At 46.2% G+C, this 19,719-nt stretch overlaps 1 protein-coding gene across 15 annotated transcripts in view; it reads left to right on the forward strand.

Annotated features, from left to right (window-relative positions):
• Positions 1 to 1,515: 1,515 nt before the first annotated feature.
• The window catches only part of SERAC1 (serine active site containing 1), a 41,731-nt gene continuing 23,527 nt past the window's right edge, over positions 1,516 to 19,719 (forward strand). For 5 of the 15 annotated variants that reach the window (XM_068116543.2, XM_078778551.1, XM_078778554.1 and 2 more), the window contains exons 1-2: positions 1,543 to 1,585; positions 17,652 to 17,732. In XM_068116543.2, coding sequence (XP_067972644.2) covers positions 1,543 to 1,585; positions 17,652 to 17,732 — 124 coding nt within the window. Of the gene's footprint in view, positions 1,704 to 1,731; positions 1,760 to 17,648; positions 17,733 to 19,719 lie in introns of those variants that run through there. The other 10 variants (XM_078778548.1, XM_078778556.1, XM_068116544.2 and 7 more) reach the window with 8 other exon arrangements.

Consider the following 19,719-nt stretch of genomic DNA (forward strand, 5'->3'; position numbering starts at 1 on the left):
GAAATGATGTGTCCATGAGCGATGATGTGTCCATGAATGATGATGTGTCCATGAGTGATGAAGTGTCCATGAGAAATGATGTGTCCATGAGCAATGATGTGTCCATGAGTGATGATGTGTCCATGAGAAATGATGTGTCCATGAGCAATGATGTGTCCATGAGAAATGATGTGTCCATGAGCGATGATGTGTCCATGAGCAATCATGTGTCCATGAGAAATGATGTGGCCATGAGAAATGATGTGTCCATGAGCGATGATGTGTCCATGAGCAATGATGTGTCCATGAGTGATGATGTGCCCATGAGGAATGATGTGTCCATGAGAAATGATGTGTCCATGAAGTGATGTGTCCATGAGAAATGATGTGTCCATGAGAAATGATGTGTCCATGAGCGATGATGTGTCCATGAATGATGATGTGTCCATGAGTGATGATGTGTCCATGAGCAATGATGTGCCCATGAGAAATGATGTGTCCATGAGCAATCATGTGTCCATGAGCAATGATGTGCCCATGAGAAATGATGTGTCCATGAAGTGATGTGTTCTTGAGCAATGATGTGCCCATGAGAAATGATGTGTCCATGAGCAATGATGTGTCCATGAGCAATGATGTGTCCATGAGAAATGATGTGTCCATGAGAAATGATGTGCCCATGAGAAATGATGTGCCCATGAGATATGATGTGTCCATGAGAAATGATGTGTCCATGAGCGATGATGTGTCCATGAATGATGATGTGTCCATGAGTGATGATGTGTCCATGAGAAATGATGTGTCCATGAGCAATGATGTGTCCATGAGTGATGATGTGTCCATGAGAAATGATGTGTCCATGAGCAATGATGTGTCCATGAGTGATGATGTGTCCATGAGCGATAACGATCACAAAAAAGTAGAGACTGCAAAAAGTATGGAGTGTTGTGTGCAGTATATGGAGTGTGGTGTGCAGTATATGGAGTGTGATGTGCAGCACATGGAGTGTGGTGTGCAGTATATGGAGTGTGGTGTGCAGTCCATTGAGTATGCAGTTCAGTACATGGAGTATGGTGTGCAGTATATGGAGTGTGTTGTGCAGTATATGGAGTGTGTTGTGCAGTATATGGACTGTGGGGTGCAGTATATGGAGTGTAGTGTCCCGTGCATGGAGTGTGGTGTGGAGTGTCTGGAATATAACTTCAAATGTTGGTTCGTGGTGTATATAGACTATAGAGCCTCTCAGCTGTTAAAACGTAATTAGGCTCTATAAAGAGGAAGAAGATGAAAAGGATTTGCCGAAGAAGAAGAAGAATAATCTGGAGAAGAAATTACGGACAAATCACTATTCGTTTGATTCTTTCTTTCTCCATTCTCGGGAGTAATTCTTTCTCCATTCTCGGGAAAATTCTTTCTCCATTCTCGGGAAAATTCTTTCTCCATTCTCGGGGAAATTCTTTCTCCATTCTCGGGATTTTCGCCATCAAGTTTGATTTTTTTCCTCTTTCATTCTTTCTCTATTTTCGATCGTTCTTTCGTTCTTTTCCTTTGTCAATCAGACGCATGACGTCAATATTGCGGAATGTGCGAGAGCCTTTGCGTCCAGGTGTGTAACTGTAGTGTAGGTACTTTCATTTTGGAGTACAGTACATGATATGCGCACAGGTGTGTAACTGTAGTGTAAGTACTTTCATTTTGGAGTACAGTACATGATATGCGCACAGGTGTGTAACTGTAGTGTCGGTACTTTCCTTTTGGAGTACAGTACATGATATGCGCACAGATGTGTAACTGTAGTGTCGGTACTTTCCTTTTGGAGTACAGTACCGGTACATGATAATGATATGCGCACAGGTGTGTAGATGTAGTGCAGGCACTTTCCGCTCGAAGTACAGTTGATGATGTTTATTTTTTTTTTCGTTATAATTATTTAGTTTTTCATTATTTCATTTCAAACAGAATGTGGGAAGAGGTTACATTTCTTTCGACTCCCTGTTTGTCTGTCTGCCTGTTCATCTTCTTCTTCCTCTTTTTGTCTGTTTGTGCAGGGTATAAATGGACACCACACTCCATATACTGCACGCCACACTCCATATACTGCACGCCACACTCAATATACTGCACACCACACCATATACTGCACGGTGCACACCACACTCGATATACTGCACAACACACTCAATATACTGCACACCACACTCGATATACTGCACACTACACTCCATATACTGCACCCTACACTCCATATACTGCACCCTACACTCCATATACTGCACCCTACACTCCATATACTGCACCCTACACTCCATATACTGCACCCTACACTCCATATACTGCACCCTACACTCCATATACTGCACCCTACACTCCATATACTGCACCATACACTCCATATACTGCACCCTACACTCCATATACTGCACCCTACACTCCATATACTGCACCCTACACTCCATATACTGCACCCTACACTCCATATACTGAACCCTACACTCCATATACTGCACCCTACACTCCATATACTGCACCCTACACTCCATATACTGCACCCTACACTCAATATACTGCACCCTACACCATATACTGCACCCTACACTCCATATACTGCACCCTACACTCCATATACTGCACCCTACACTCCATATACTGCACCCTACACTCCATATACTGCACCCTACATTCCATATAATGCACCCTACACTCCATATACTGCACACTGTTGATCATTCCGGTTTATGTGTTTGTCTGTCCCCTCACTTATACTTGCCTACAAGTCACAATTTTAAACCGATCTTCACGAAACTTCACCAAATGGTAGAGTTCATGATCAGACAAAATCTTATATGTATTTGAGGTCAAAAGGTCAAAAGGTCAACATAGGCCAAACCTCAACCACTTTTTTCAAATCTCTAAAATCCTCAATTTTCATCCGATTTACTTGGAAATTTGAATTTGATTTTCATATCAGCAAACTGAATTCAACCACCAATTATTTAAGAGGTCAAAAGTATTCTCTACCCAGTGTCATTCTGCTTTGTTCTCTTTTGCCAAGTGTCGCTCTTTGAGTTTTTTTTTTTTCATTTGTGTGTTTGTTTGCCTCTTTTTTTTCTCTATCTGTTTGTCTGTCTGTCTCTTTTTTATAATAACTAGGGCATGCCCGTACTATATATATATCTAAAATTATATCCCCCCCCTCTATTTACATGAAATGGTTTGGTTCATGAAATGTTTTGGTCCATTCGCAACGCCAAAGCGAAGGCGAACGCTTTACATGAAATGGTTTGGTTCATGAAATGTTTTGGTCCATTCGCAACGCCAAAGCGAACGGCGAACGGCTTGCGAGTACAGTGACAATCCCCCCCCCCCCCTCTATTTACATGAAATGGTTTTAATTAGTTTTAAAACATCGTTTAACGCCAACATAGCGGCAACATAGTTTGCCAACGTGAAATAAATGAATACGCTCTCAAATGTGCCGTCCGAGGCAGAGTGTGTTCGCCACGTTCGGCACACGCGATAGCTCGCTGCTCTCTGATTGGTTGAATCGTTTTTTGGACATAGCTCGGTAACTACTTCTGCGATTAATTTAAAACCTTGAAAAGGCACATCCTCGGGTCCCCAGCAATATACCTGGCAAGTTTCAAGTATATCGGACCCGTGGTTGTCGAGAAACAGCGGTCACAGACAAACAAACACACACACAGACACACACACACACACACACACAGACACACACACACACACACACACAGAGATTGCTGGAATTATAGATTTTTTATTATTCATTCAGAGGAGGTACCAGAGGAGATTCATTCAGAGGAGGTACCAGAGGAGGTATCAGAGGAGATAGATAGAATAATACATTTATTTTATGTAGCGCTTTTCAAGAAGCCCAAAGGCGCTTTGACAGAGTACAAAAAACAAGTGCAAAAACACAAAAATCAAGAGGTAAATAATCAAAGCAAAAGGAAGGAGCAGGAGAAGAGGTAGTCAGGGGTTAAATGCTGTGGGTTAAATGTTGAATGCAGTGTTGAACAGGTGGGTCTTGAGTGATGTTTTGAATGTGGTGAGTGAGGAGGAGTCTCTGATGGTGTGAGGTAGTGAGTTCCAGAGGGTGGGAGCAGCGATGGAGAAGGCCCTGTCCCCCCAGGATCTGAATTTGGTCCGGATGGGGGGGGGGGGGGGGGGGGGTCAGGAGGTTGGTACCAGCAGAGCGGAGGTTGCGGGTGGGAGTGTGTCTGGAGAGGAGGTCAGCCAGGTAGGATGGGGCCAGGTTATGGAGGGCTTTGTAGGTCAAGAGGACGATTTTGTACTGGATTCTCTGGGAGATGGGGAGCCAGTGAAGCTTGTAAAGGACGGGGGTGATGTGGTCACGGGTCCGGGAATGGGTGAGTAGACGGGCAGCGGAGTTCTGAATGTATTGGAGTTTATTGGTGATTATTGAGGATGAACCATAGGGGAGGCTGTTGCAGTAGTCCAGACGGGAGGTGATGAAGGCGTGGATGAGGGTTTCTGCAGCCGTGGAGGAGAGGGATGGACGGAGACGGGCGATGATTTTCAGGTGAAAGAAGGCTGTCTTTGTGATCTGTTTAGTGTATTTGTCGAAGGAGAGGATTTGGTCAAAGATGATGCCAAGATTCCGGATGTGAGGGGAAGTAGATACTGGGAAACCGTCGATGTTGAGGGCAAAGTTATGGGTGGATTTTGTGAGCGTTTTTGGGCCAATGATGATTATTTCAGATTTATCATAGTTAAGTTTGAGGAAGTTGATTTGAAGCCAGGATTTTATTTCAGTGATGCAGTTTGTCAGGATAGAGTGGGTGGCGGTGGAGATGGACTTGGTGGAGATGAAAAGCTGGATGTCATCGGCGAAGCAGTGGAATTGGAGACCATGACGGCGGATTAATTGACCAAGGGGGGACAGGTACAGGATGAAGAGGAGGGGGCCAAGAACTGAACCTTGGGGGAGGGGAGCAGTGGGGGATTTGCAGTTATTGATGGAGATGAACTGGCGTCTGTCAGAGAGGTATGATTTGATCCAAGAGAGGGCAGTGCCGGTAATGTTAAAGGTGGTTTCAAGTTGGGTGAGGAGGATGGTGTGATCGATGGTGTCAAAGGCGGAGCTGAGGTCGAGGAGGATGAGAATGTTGAGGTTGCCGGCGTCAGAGGAGAGGAGAAGGTCGTTGGTGATTTTGAGGAGAGCAGTTTCAGTACTGTGGTTGGAGCGGAATCTGGATTGGAATGTTTCATACAGGTTATTGGCAGAGAGGTGAAGTTTGAGTTGAGTGGCTACAGCGCGTTCCAAAACTTTTGACAGAAAGGGTAGGTTGGAGATGGATCTGAAGTTGTTTAGGGTGTCAGGGTTTAGTCCAGGTTTTTTCAGAATGGGGGTAACAGCAGCAATTTTGAGGGATGGTGGGACGATGCCTGTAGACAGGGAGGAGTTTATTATTGCAGTGATTAGTGGAGAGAGAGCAGGAAGGGAGGCCTTGACAAAGCTGGAGGGGATGGGGTCAAGAGTGCAGGTGGCAGTTTTCATTCCTATGAGGAGTTCAGAGAGGTCAGTAGGGGAGACTGGGGAGAACTGAGACAGGGGTTGGCAGGATAAAGGGGGGGGGAGGGCAGGTGGTTTGAGGGGGAGTGGGCGCGGTGGTGGTTAAGCTGTTGTAGATGTTGTCAATTTTGCTTTGGAAGAATCAAAGGAAGGAGATGCAGTTGTCTACTGTGAATGACTGGGTGGTGGTGTGCAGGGGGCTGAGGAGTTTGTTTATTGTAGAGAAGAGTGCTTTTGGGTTTCCAGAGCCAGAGTGGATAATTTGAGAGTAGTAGGCGGAGCGGGCGTGGGAGAGGGCATCTTTGTAGTGTTGTAGGTCGTCCTTGTAGGCTTGGGAGTGAATTGTGAGACCTGTTTTATTGCGGAGTCTTTCAAGTTGGCGAGCACGAGTTTTCATCAGGCGGAGTTCAGGGGTAAACCAGGGAGCAGAATGGGTGAAAGAAACTGTTTTGGTTTTTATAGGCGCAAGCTGGTCAAGGCAGGAGGAGAGAGTGTGGTTGTCGTAGTCAGTGAGGTCAGAAGGGGTGTGGAGGTCAACGAAGGGAGAAGTGGACATTTTTTCAGAGAGGGTGGATGAGAATGAGGTAGGTGAAAGAGCGTTTAGCTTACGGAAGTTGATAGTGCGATAATGCCTTGGTGCTGGGGTGGGGATGTTGATGGTCATAGTGATGGCTAAGTGGTCAGAGAGGGTGAGGTCGGAGCCAGAGAGATGGTGCAAAATTAATCCAGTGGAGCAGACAAGGTCCAGAATGTGCCCACGGTTATGGGTAGGAAAATCTGACATGTTGAGTGAGCTTAAAGCAGGTGAGTAAATCAGTGAAGTCAGTGGTTATTGTGGAGTCAGTGGAGTCAATGTGGATATTGAAATCACCGAGGAGGAGGATTGAGGGGGAGAGGGAACAGAGCTGGGTCAGAAGTTTTTTGTCTCTGTTGTCTGTTTGTCTTTTTGACTCTGGCTGTCTGCTTATCCATTTGTTTGTCTCTTTTTTTGTCTGTCTGTCTCTTTTGTCTCTTTTTCTGTCTGCTTGTTACTTGGCAAAAAAAAACAATTTTTGACAAGTATGTTGATCTCATCATCCCTCATCCCTCATCGCCATTCCTCCCTATTGCCATCCTCTCCTTTCCCGCTCTATGCCGCACTTCACCCTGCGCCATGCCAGCCTGCATTACCATGGTGATCCTACCGATCATGCTTGCACAAAGTGGCCATTGGGTTCTTGGTCACCTTCCTGACCAAGGTACTTCTTGCCCGGTTACCCAGTTTTTTCGGACGACCAGCTCTAGGAAGAGTCTGGGTGGTTCCATATTATTTCCATTTCCTAATGATGGAGTTCACTTGGCTCTTGGGAACTTTCAACACTAGAAATTGTTTTGTACCCTTCCCCAGATCTAGGCCTCCTCACAATTTTATCTCGGAGTTCTACAAACAGTTCCTTGGACTTTCTGGTCAAGTTTCTGCTTTGACATGCACTGTCCACTGTGAGACCTTATATATATATATATATATATATATATATATATATATATATATATATATATATATATATATATATATATATATATATATATATATATATATATAGATGTATGTATATATATATGTAATGTTGCGGATATGGGATTTGGCCTCCATCCATATCCGCTTGTAAATATTCCCCTATTTCCCCAATACTCCCCAACTATCTCCAATCCCCCATTCCCTAGTCCCATTGTCTGTAAACAACACTCTGTAGAACCGACCTTCCCCTTTTTCCCCCATTAAATGTCGTGCCCAGGTTCACCGCATCTCACGTAGACAACTATAGGACATCTTGCTAGTTATTCTTAGTCTATGTCAGTTAAGGACTCGTTTCCATTAATTCTGACTCTTCGTTGCACCAGAATGTGATTGTATGGCACCAGTAGTAAGTTTAGGACCTCCCCATACCTCCTCCCATCTTCCTCATGAAACAACAACAACAACAACTACAACAACAGCGCGCGGGGAGTGTGCGTCCTCACTCCGGCTTGGTTAGCCGCCATTGCCCAAGTGCTCCGGCGGGGTTACCACGAAGGGGCTGACTGTCGGCCCCTCGTCAAGGGCGGAGCCCGGTAACCCCCAGCACCCAATAAGAAGCGGCGGGCCGGTTCCATCTGGGGCGGAGCTAACGAGCCGAGGGCGTGTCACTCCCCGCCGGATATACGCAGCCACTTACCGGACGTGACGTCAGATGCGCCCCGAGCTTGAAGTGAGGAGAACCAGACGCCACCTCCGAGCGCTGAGAGACCTCCCGCATCTCTGGACCGGACCGGGTCGATTCTGCCCCTGAGCCAAGGTGCACCTTGAGCCTCGACTACCTGCCCTTCCTTGCCATCAATCCCCGTGTGAGTCAGTCTTGTCCTGTTTATCTGTGGTCTGTCGGGGTTACTATAAGACCGTGATTAAGTGCCTACCTTCCTATGCTGTCCCTCTTGTCCTTGTAATCTCAACGTTCCGAAATATTATAACCTCCTCCGGAGGTCTTGAGAACTGTACCCCTGGTGTCGTGTCATTTAACCCAGCCGTTGTGTCCTTTCCTCAATTGATTTAGCGTAGCGCGACTCGGCCAACGTTCGAGTATAATCGGGTAAACTGTGCAGACGCGGTCATACCAAACCGCTCGGTAAACTAACATCCAAAACCGCGTCTGTAACATTTGGTGTCGAGGAGTTGGATTCGGACCTGGGACTAAATTCATTTAGCCCAAATTTTGGAACACCAATTGTACCATTAGGGTAACATTTGGTGACGGGAAGTGGAATTCGATCCGGAGCGCGTTTCACGCGCTCGAAATTATAACGGCGAAATTTGATTTTGTTTTACGAAAATAAAAACCCGAATTTTGAAAGTCGCGCTATGGCAGACCAAGACGGCTGGGTTCCGGTAGAGGAGAGTGAGGCAGGGTCGATCCAGGACCAAATTGAGGGACATGAGGAGAGCGAAGCAGTGAGGGTAGCAGACGCACGAAATGGCGCCTCGCACATGGCCACGGCGACCGCGACCGTGGTAGCGCCGCTGGTGGATTCGAACCTTTTCCTCCTGCAAATGAGGGCCCTTATGGAACGAATGGGAGACCAAATTGTGGGAATGAGGGCTGATAGTGAGCGGTTGGGAAACCAAATTGTGGGAATGAGGGCTGATAGTGAGCGATTAGAGGGCCAAATGGGGGCAATGAGGGACGAAGCGAGGGGTACCGGTGAGGGGTTAGACAACGGGATAAAAGAGGTGAAAAATGGGTTAATGGGGGTAGAAAACAGAATGGCCGCTCAAGAGAATCAAATGGAAGGGATGTAAAAGGGGTTAGAGGGGTTAGAAAACAGGATGGAAGGCAAATTGAGGGACATGAGGGACCAAGCGGAAAGGGAAGTTAAACAAATGGGGCAGCAGATAGAGGGGGTCAGAATGGGGGTAGAAACCAAACTGGATGCTCACAGGGAGGAAATGGAGCAGATGAGGGTGGCATCTGGGCAGGAGATGCAAGTGATGGGAGAGGAGATCAGAAGAGGTGTGAGTGAGGAGGTCGGAGGAGTGCGCGAGGAGGTGAGGCACTGTAAGGAGCGCATGGAGAAGGAGGTGAGAAAGGGGACTGTAAAATTGCAAGGGGGTATAGAGGAGTTGACGCTGGGAGTAGAACAACTGACAGTGGGACAAAAGGAGTTGGGGGCCAGGTAAAGAAGAACACAGCGGTAATAGAGGGTTTAAAATCGACACAGAAGGAGATGAAAAAGGACGTAGGGGTAATTAAAAAAGAGTGTCAGACGGTACATGAGGACCTGACGAGGAAAATGAACAAAGTGGTAGAGGTGATGGAGGTTAAAGAGCGGGAGGTGCGGGAGCACATAGAAAAAAATTAAGTGGAGTTAGAGGAAGAACTTAAAGGGGCGCACGAGGAGATGAAGGAGGTGAAACAGAAATTAGAAGAAGTGGAAGAAGGGGTGAGCGAAATTAATAAGCGACGGAGAGAGGATAAGAAAGAGATAAAGGAGGAGGTAAAAGTTTTGGTCCGAAGTCTGTGTTCAGATCGTGATGATGTGCTCATTAACCGGATGAGGGATTCGCAGGTGATGGAGGAGAAGCGAAGAGAAAGAGGACCCGGTGTAAGTGGTGACAAATATGGTCGTGCGTATGATGCGCCAGGTGATTTGATAAGCTTGGGGGTCGAGATAGACCCGGATGTTCGTGAGAGGCCAAGAGTGAGGTGTATGGCTGGTCCGGAGGGTATGGAACGAAAGGTGCGAGGTGTGGGTGAGCAAGGTTGTGGTGGTATGGAATGGGTAGCGGGTTGCGGAGGTGTGACCCATGCATCGACACCAACAGGGGTAGTTGTTGGAGGGACCGGGGAGGCACGAGAGCCCCTTGGGGGTAATGTACTGTGGGGGCCCGGCCGGTTCGGCCCCGCGCTGACCCCGCAAGGGCCGACGCACGGGGTCCGGCAGGCGGGCAACGACTCGCATACGAGGTGGTCCCACAAGGTCCCACTCGCGCCGTATGACGGTGGGTAAGGGTGGCATCCCTGCCACCCTTCCCATAGTGGGGGCAAAGGAGCAATAGCTTATGGGGTGTATGGCAGTGAAAACTAGCCCGGGTGGGTTAGGTTATATTGATAGGGCCCTAGAAGATGACATTAGGTGACGTAAGGTTAGTTAGTGACTGATACCTGTAGTGGGGACGCAGGTAGATTAGTGTGGATGATAATGACGTGGGAGCGCAATAGTTTAAAGGGACGACTGGGAAGCGCAAGTTTCAGAGGGGAGTAGTTAGATGAGATGATGCTGTGTGAGAACTGGACAGGTGTGTGGAGCAGTGTATGAGTAGTGAGTGTGTGGATCAGCGCGAATGCGCTTGGGGAGAGAAGGGTGCAGGTGGCACCAGGTGTGAGAGCACAGGTGTGTGGAATATATGGAGCAGAGAATGAGTGGTGTGGAGAGAGTTGGAGTAAGTGGTATGGAGTGGTGTGCATGGTGCGAAGGTGTGGATGGGGGAAGAGTGGACCCCTTTCACGAGTACCCGGGGCGGGTAGTGTAAGTGTTAGGTAGAGGGTATAGGTAAATTGTGGTTGGATATTGGCATTTGTGGTGCGGTTGCAGAATGGTATTGTGGATGGGTGCATTAGTGTTGTGGAAATGGCTGGGCGTGTAGCCTGTTAGTGTGTGTAGTTGGTTGGGCACTCCACCACTGTGAGGATGTCGGCCAGGTGAGGCCGCAGGTGGGCTCTGGGAGCCGTTAGTGTCAGTGGGGCCCGAGGATCCGGAGGACGGACGGACCCGGGTAGCCCAGTGCCAGAGAGGGCACCGAGTGGGGAGAGCGCCAGAGGGCCTTCCCCAGGTAGTTAGGTTAGGGTAAGGAGCAGGTAAGCTCGGAGGCAACTGCAGTGGTGGAGGTGTGCAGGTGGGTAGACCCGCTGGGAGAGGTACACGCCACAGCCCAGAAATTGTGCGAGGGCACCGGGAGGTGAATCGGGGGAGTGAGACCCCAAATTGAAAAGCACCACAGTTTGGTCAATGGGAATTGGTTTTTAGAACCCATAGTGTAAGAGGGCCAATGGTTTGGCAGGAGAAAGACCCCGGGTAATGTAAAGTTGTTAAAGTCATTTAGGAAATAGTTAGGATTGATGAACCTGTCGCACCATACGCAGCCACTTACCTGTGGTGATGATGATGACTCCACACCTGTGTTTTCTTTGTTCTGTGTGCAGGAAATGAGAATTGCTGTGTGGATTGGTGAGACGCATCACGACGTGGATGAGACATTGGGGTGATTCCATCTCTCCCTCCTTAGGAGGGACTGATGATGAATTGGTAATGGCAAATTTTGATGTTGAGTTGGAGATGGCAAATTGTGATGAGAGTTGGAAATGGCAAATTTGATTGGTTAGGAGGGAGAGAAGACGCATTTGGTTTATGGGAGGAACGGGGAAGACAGTAGGGACGTTTGTTGATTTGTTGTAAAGTAGATGTTTATGGGTCGTGTTGTGTTTTGTGGATACAGTAAGGGGTAAGGGAGGGGCAATGTAGGTTACCTGGTGGGGGGGGGGGGGGCGTACGGTAGGAACGTACCTGTCTCACCTGGTTCCCATGTGCCCCCAGTGTGCATTACCTTACATTGCGTGCACTTTTGCGCCCTTACCACCTTACTCACTTGTCTTCTTCTTTTGTCTCCCACCTCCGAGGATCTGGCTTTGGGGCAGAGAGAGAGGAGAGAGAGGTGCTGGCTCCGCAGTTGTGGGCCTGCACTTTCGCTGCTTGCTGCCGGGATCGATACACCATATGGACCGCAATGTTTGTGGCCGCCCACCATGGACCGCAGTTCTTTTGCGGGCAAGCACCACCCGTTGATGGACCTATGGGTCAACGTGGCACCTATGCCAGACAGGTGAACCACTAATAGTTGGCCCCCTGACGGCCACAACTTAGAAATGGACGCGGTTGGCGCCTTTCTTTATTTTTGAAGGAAGCAAGAAGGCCAAGTGCACCACATGAAGGCAAGACCAGCGGCAGAACATCGGCCGGCTGCGACACCACCGGTGATTTATGAACGCTTTATTGGTGCACCGGATGGTGCTGACTGTACATGATGGGGTGGTGCTTTTGGTGCTTGGAAGGGGTGCTCTGCACATTATTAAAGGCCGTAAGGCCACAGAGCACTCGTGGGTTGGTGTATCGATGCTGGCATGCGTGCTCTCTCTATGCATAACATCTGCATGTGTTCCTCCAAAAACAGGTCCTGGATCGTAGTGTAAATATCAGTGTAGTCTTATGTAAATGATGCTCCCTACCGGCTGTATGTTTAGTTTGAGAATTCTTTCCGCGATTCGGTTATCCTGTGGGTGTGTTTCTGTGAGGAGAAGGGTGCAACGTCGCAGGGGGACATATTTACTCATTTGTGAACATCTGTAAAACTGTCGCACTCAGGGTAGAGTTAATAGTAGAGGGAACTGCATCTGAGTGCCACACTAAAGTAGGTAAAAATTTATCGGGTCGGGACGCCCCGAGGGTAGAGAAGGGTGCAATGTTGCGGATATGGGATTTGGCCTCCATCCATATCCGCTTGTAAATATTCCCCTATTTCCCCAATACTCCCCAACTATCCCCAATCCCCCATTCCCTAGTCCCATTGTCTGTAAACAACACTCTGTAGAACCGACCTTCCCCTTTTTCCCCCATTAAATGTCGTGCCCAGGTTCACCGCATCTCACGTAGACAACTATAGGACATCTTGCTAGTTATTCTTAGTCTATGTCAGTTAAGGACTCGTTTCCATTAATTCTGACTCTTCGTTGCACCAGAATGTGATTGTATGGCACCAGTAGTAAGTTTAGGACCTCCCCATACCTCCCCCCATCTTCCTCATGAAACAACAACAACAACAACAACAACTACAACAACAGCGCGCGGGGAGTGTGTGTCCTCACTCCGGCTTGGTTAGCCGCCATTGCCCAAGTGCTCCGGCGGGGTTACCACGAAGGGGCTGACTGTCGGCCCCTCGTCAAGGGCGGAGCCCGGTAACCCCCAGCACCCAATAAGAAGCGGCGGGCCGGTTCCATCTGGGGCGGAGCTAACGAGCCGAGGGCGTGTCACTCCCCGCCGGATATACGCAGCCACTTACCGGACGTGACGTCAGATGCGCCCCGAGCTTGAAGTGAGGAGAACCAGACGCCACCTCCGAGCGCTGAGAGACCTCCCGCATCTCTGGACCGGACCGGGTCGATTCTGCCCCTGAGCCAAGGTGAACCTTGAGCCTCGACTACCTGCCCTTCCTTGCCATCAATCCCTGTGTGAGTCAGTCTTGTCCTGTTTATCTGTGGTCTGTCGGGGTTACTATAAGACCGTGATTAAGTGCCTACCTTCCTATGCTGTCCCTCTTGTCCTTGTAATCTCAACGTTCCGAAATATTATAACCTCCTCCGGAGGTCTTGAGAACTGTACCCCTGGTGTCGTGTCATTTAACCCAGCCGTTGTGTCCTTTCCTCAATTGATTTAGTGTAGCGCGACTCGGCCAACGTTCGAGTATAATCGGGTAAACTGTGCAGACGCGGTCATACCAAACCGCTCGGTAAACTAACATCCAAAACTGCGTCTGTAACAGTATGTATATATATATGTATGTATATATATATGTATGTATATATATATGTATGTATATATATATGTATGTATATATATATATGTATGTATATATATATATGTATGTATATATATATATGTATGTATATATATATGTATGTATATATATATGTATGTATATATATATGTATGTATATATGTATGTATGTATATATGTATGTATGTATATATGTATGTATATATATATGTATGTATATATATATGTATGTATATATATATGTATGTATATATATATGTATGTATGTATATATGTATGTATGTATATATGTATGTATGTATATATGTATGTATGTATATATGTATGTATGTATATATGTATGTATGTATGTATATATGTATGTATGTATATATGTATGTATGTATATATGTATGTATGTATATATGTATGTATGTATATATGTATATATGTATATATATGTATATATGTATATATTGTAACGAATTTGAGAAGTGTAACGAATGTGAAAAGTATGGTTTTGTTGTGTGTAACTGACCCTTGTAATGTAAAGAATGGTCGCAGCTCGTCCTCTTAGTTAATTACATAAACCTACACACAGGACACGATATATCCTTTTAAATAGTTAGTCCCTTATTCTCTGTGTAGGCTAAGGATGTGTTTCCCACTAGTTTGACTCTTCATTGCACCGAATTAAATAAGAGTAGGCCCTCTGACGCCCCATGGCAGCTTCCAAGTGCCAGGTTCGCCACTTTGCTACAATTGCCTCTTTAGGCACTTTACTGCATTTTCATCTGCCGTCCACTTTGCTGCATTTGACTCCATTACACACGAGGTAACGCCGAAGAAGAAAGGCGGGTCTCCACCTCGTCATAGAGGGGAGGAGTAAGTCGGCCCCGCTCATCCAACCCAGAACAAGGGGTTTGGCTTGAGAGGGCGGAGAGAGAACGTTTGGGGAAGGTTCGAAAAGGGTGAAGGGTGGGGCCTATATAACCCGCCGCCGGACGCTCCCAAGCAGATACGAGATGAGCTTTTACGGAGATGGGTCCAGGAGATGCGCTGGAGACGAGCAGGTGTGACCGAGCCGCCGTGAGACGTGCCGCGCTGCAGGAAAAGCGGACCGGGGCAACGCAAGGAGCGCACGAGGCAGCAGTACAGAGAGAGGAACTTCGCCCACACAGTTTGGGACCAAAGCTCGGCTTCTTGACGGCGGTGCCTTCTGGCCCGACCGTGCCCAGTACCCGCTGAACCTTCCTTGCCTCGAAAAGCCACCCATCTCCAAGCCATTCATTCCTGCCTGCATTTCCCCGTGTAAGTGTGATCGTCCGTCTGTCTTTAACGTTGTCCTGGGGTTTATTAATTAAGCTTGTATAGGTAAGCTAAAGATTTCACTGTGTGCCTGCTCCTTCCATTTTCTATAACCAACTGCTCTCTTTGCTTTGGCTTGTGAAAATAATTAATAAAACCTGTTATTCCTCCGTACGTCTCCTTCTTCTTCCTCTTTACATTCGGTCGCTTTAGAGGTTTCAATATTGAATAGCTGTGGCGCGATACGGCCAACGTCTGGGTGAATCGGGTGAGTCGGGGAAAAACTGTTCGGCCGCGGGGCCTCCGCTCGGCAAATATAACATCCTTAACCGCGGACCGTAACAATATGTATATATGTATGTATGTATGTGTATATATGTATGTATGTGTATATATATATATATGTGTATATATATATATATATATATATATATATATATATATATATATATATATATATATATACATATATATATATATATATATATATATACACACACACAGACTTGGCATTTAATATGGAATATATTTTTTTTTCTTGACTTGCGTTTACTTTCTGAACTCGGTATATCAATCTGGTGAGTTTCTTTTACACTTTGGTGATTTATTTGTTAAAAGAACCATGTCACTGATTGTCTGTCGCAGCAAGAAGTAAACAACAGGATTATATCACAGGTGGCGTGGCAAAATGTACGGACAGGTGCATTTGATGATTGGCTTCACAGTCGGGTATACAAGGGTTGTTGCGTTCTGTATTAGTGGAAAACAACTGCTGCACGTCTACAAAAGATATTGGCGCTTCCTCTGGAGATGGTCCGTCAACTTGTCAATTCTGTTTGTCATGGAGTGGTGGCTTTACGAAATTACGGCATGAAAGAGCGTGCTATTGCTTGGCAGTATGGCATCACTCAAGGTCAGGTGTCAAAGATCCTGAAACGAAATGCTCAGAGGGGTGTCCCTACTCCAATACCGAGGCCAGGACATCCCCGCAGAACCACAAGGAGGGATGATCGCCAGCTGCACCGGTTAGTCCGCAACGGCCGTACCAAGTCAGCTAATCGGCTTAGGGCTGAGTGGCAGCAACTGACAAATGTGCCTGTATCCAGAAGGCTAGTCAACCAACGACTGGTTCAAGCAGGATATCGTGCCAGGTGTCCCCTGAGAAAGCCACGCCTGACCAGACAACACCGCCAGTGCCGATTGCAGTGGGCCAGAGAGCACCGTCAATGGCAGCCAGGACACTGGAATCACGTGATCTTCAGTGACGAGTGTAGATTTCTGGTCGATCGTCAAGATGGCCGCGTCCGAGTGCGCAGACAAGTGCATGAAGCCTACAACAAAGATTGTATAGTGCCAAGAGTCCAAGCTGGAGGTGGTGGGGTGACCGTTTGGGCTGCTTTTCATGCAGGGGGCAAAACTGACCTGGTTGTTCTGAATGGAAACCTGAACCAGTTCAAGTGCAGGGCCATTCTGGAAGAAACATTGCTTCCATTTGCTCGTGCAGTCTTTCGAGGAAACTTTGTCTTCCAAGATGACAATGCACGGCCTCATCGTGCTCGCATGATCCAACACTTTTTTGCTGACCGTGGTGTAGAGCATATGGAGTGGCCTGCCATATCCCCGGATATGAATCAGATAGAGAACTTGTGGGCAGAATTAACGCGTCAAATCGACCACTTGGACCAGAAGCCGACCTCTGTGCGTGAATTCCAGCAGGCTATTGTCACTGCATGGCAAGCGATTCCTGTCCAAACCTTGGCAAATCTCGTGAACAGCATGCCTCAACGTGTACGTCCTCTCCTGAATGCTCGTGGGGGTTACACGAAGTACTGAACTGTAATTTTACTGTCCGTAATCCCAGTCGTAATTTAACTTTTGTTTTTGTTAAAAAAATTTTTGGCTAATGTGCAAAATAAAGAGATACTTCTGGAAAACGTACAGAAGTTTAACACAGTACTGTCCATGAATTGAGTTCGATATCAGCTTACATCACTTTCAAGGATCAATTTATTTGTTTCGAAATGTCAAATGTTTTTTTTCTTTCTTTTAAAGGTCACATTAACAAAATCTAGAATAATTTCAACATAATTCCAATGAACTTTTGGTTCTAAGACATCTTGAAAAGTAAGTTCACCCCCACAAAAAAAATATTCCATATTAAATGCCAAGTCTGTAGATGATTGTCATCTCAAAGATGATTGTCATAGGAAAGTGTTCTTCAGAATGTGTCATAGCAACGGGATTGACTTATTAACTTGAGACATTTGACCTTTTCATTTTAATTTATTTTGTAAAAGATTTCTAAAACGTATATTCACTGACATTATGGGGTATTATGTGTCGATCAGTGCCAAAAAAATCTCAATTTAATCCATTTTAAATTTAGGCTGTAACAACAAAATGTATAAAAGTCAAGGGGGGGGGGTGATTACTTTCTGAAGGTAGTGTAAATTAAAACATCGTTTTTGTTATTTGTGCGTGTTGCACAACCCCCCCGGCTCGGAGCGCCCACGTTAGCTGGGCCTTTGTCTTGAAGGCCTTCTTGCTTATTCAACCCATCAAATGTGGAATTGTGTGTGATATTTGTGCCAATGTAATATGTAAAGCTACTAGTGTGGAATTTGAGGTTTTTTTATTTATCGTGTTTGATTAAGGATTTTGTTTTTAATCATCGTTATTATGTGTATAATTACCTGCTTTGTCTATGTGCAGGGGCAATGTTTTGCTGTTGCAGCTTCAGGAAGATTTGTACACAAGAACAGATCCGAACTGGCAATCAGAAGAAGAGATCCCGTAAGTGCTCCGATTCGATGTGATATGCCAGCACATGTGGGATGCCAGCACATGTGGGATGCCAGCACATGTGGGATGTCAGCACAGTCAGTGACAGAAAACCCTTTGGGTAATTCCTGGGGTAAAGCTGGCCGTCCTTTCGCCATGATCTTTGGATCACATTTATACAAGTAAAGCACGGGTCTTCATGAATACCTAGTTGTGCAGTTGTGTATCAGTGTGTGTGACATCATAAAGAGTCTCAAATTGGATGGATGGGTATGTGGTGGATTTATGTATGGACGGGATAACATCAAATCGCCTTGCGGTTCGTTCTTCGATCCGGGGATAGGTTCTCTTTTTGTTGGTGCTATACAATTTCCACGCTCAACCCATCGTAAACAAGCCCCCATACGCAGGTCTTCCCACAGCACCTCTCCTATTCCTCACTTAGTCATGTGAAAAAGTAAGTACACCCCATGTAAAGTTTTGACCTTTTCAACATATTTCAACATACAGCTATTTGATCTTCATTTCAACAATATTGATAGATAAAGGTGATATAATATAACAAATATCATGAAACATTTACATTTTGTAGTCCATTGTATAATTTAAATAAACATAAATGCAAATTTCGCATGTGGAAAAAGTAAGTACACCCCCACATTTATCACTCCTTCAAATACCTAAAATTTGAATCAGGTGCACCAGCTCAGGTGCAAATGATTAGAACATCGTTAGAGAGGATCTTGGAGGAACCTGTCTTATTTAAACCTCAGACATTTAGTTTGGTTTGCTCTTTGTTGTTGAAGTGTGTGGCGTCACCATGCCTAGATCAAAAGAGCTCTCTGAGGCCTTCAGAAAGAAGGTTATAGATGCCTACGAGTCTGGGAAGGGATTTAAAAAGATCTCCAAACAATTTGAAATCAATCATTCGACTGTCCAGAAGATCATCTACAAGTGGAGAAGATTCCAAACAACTGCCAACTTGTTCAGGCTAGGCCGCCCCAGCAAGTTCAGCCCGAGAGCAGACCGCAAGATGCTGAAAGAAGTCTCTAAGAACCCCAGAATGCCATCACACGACCTACAGGTAGCTCTTGCCACTGTTGATGTCAAAGTGCACGAGTCGACCATTAGAAAGAGGCTGCACAAATTTGATCTACATGGGAGGTGTGCCAGGAGGAAACCTTTGCTGTCCAGAAAGAACATCAGGGCAAGACTAAAGTTTGCCAATGAACACCGAGGCAAAGACCAGCACTTCTGGAACAATGTGCTCTGGACAGATGAGTCAAAGGTAGAGCTATTTGGCCACAGTAGCAGAAGACATGTTTGGCGAAAACCAAAGACAGCATTTGACCACAAGAACCTGATACCAACTGTAAAGCATGGTGGTGGAAATATTATGGTTTGGGGCAGCTTTGCTGCATCAGGGCCTGGGCAGCTCACCATCATAGAATCCACGATGAATTCTTCATTGTACCAGATGGAGCTTGAGGATAATGTGAGGCCATCTGTCGGAAAGTTGAAGCTCAACCGAAGGTGGACCTTGCAACATGACAATGACCCAAAACATACCAGTAAATCCACCAAGGAATGGTTGAAAAGAAAGAAATGGAGGGTTCTGGAATGGCCAAGTCAAAGCCCGGACCGAAATCCCATCGAGATGTTGTGGGGGGATTTGAAACGAGCTGTGCATGCAAGAAACCCCTCAAACATCGCACAGCTGAAAGAATTCTGCATGGAGGAGTGGGCAAAAATTTCTCCCAATCGATGTCAGAGCCTGGTAGACAGTTATAAGAAACGCCTGCTTGAGGTTGTTTCTGCCAAAGGGGGCAATACCACCTATTAGAGCCAAGGGTGTACTTACTTTTCCACATGCGAAATTTGCATTTATGTTTATTTAAATTATACAATGGACGACAAAATGTAAATGTTTCATGATATTTGTTATATTATATCACCTTTATCTATCAATATTGTTGAAATGAAGATCAAATAGCTGTAT

Source organism: Myxine glutinosa, chromosome 5 (genome assembly GCF_964187855.1).
Source record: "Myxine glutinosa chromosome 5, kmMyxGlut1.1, whole genome shotgun sequence".
NCBI classification, from domain to species: Eukaryota; Metazoa; Chordata; class Myxini; order Myxiniformes; family Myxinidae; genus Myxine; species Myxine glutinosa.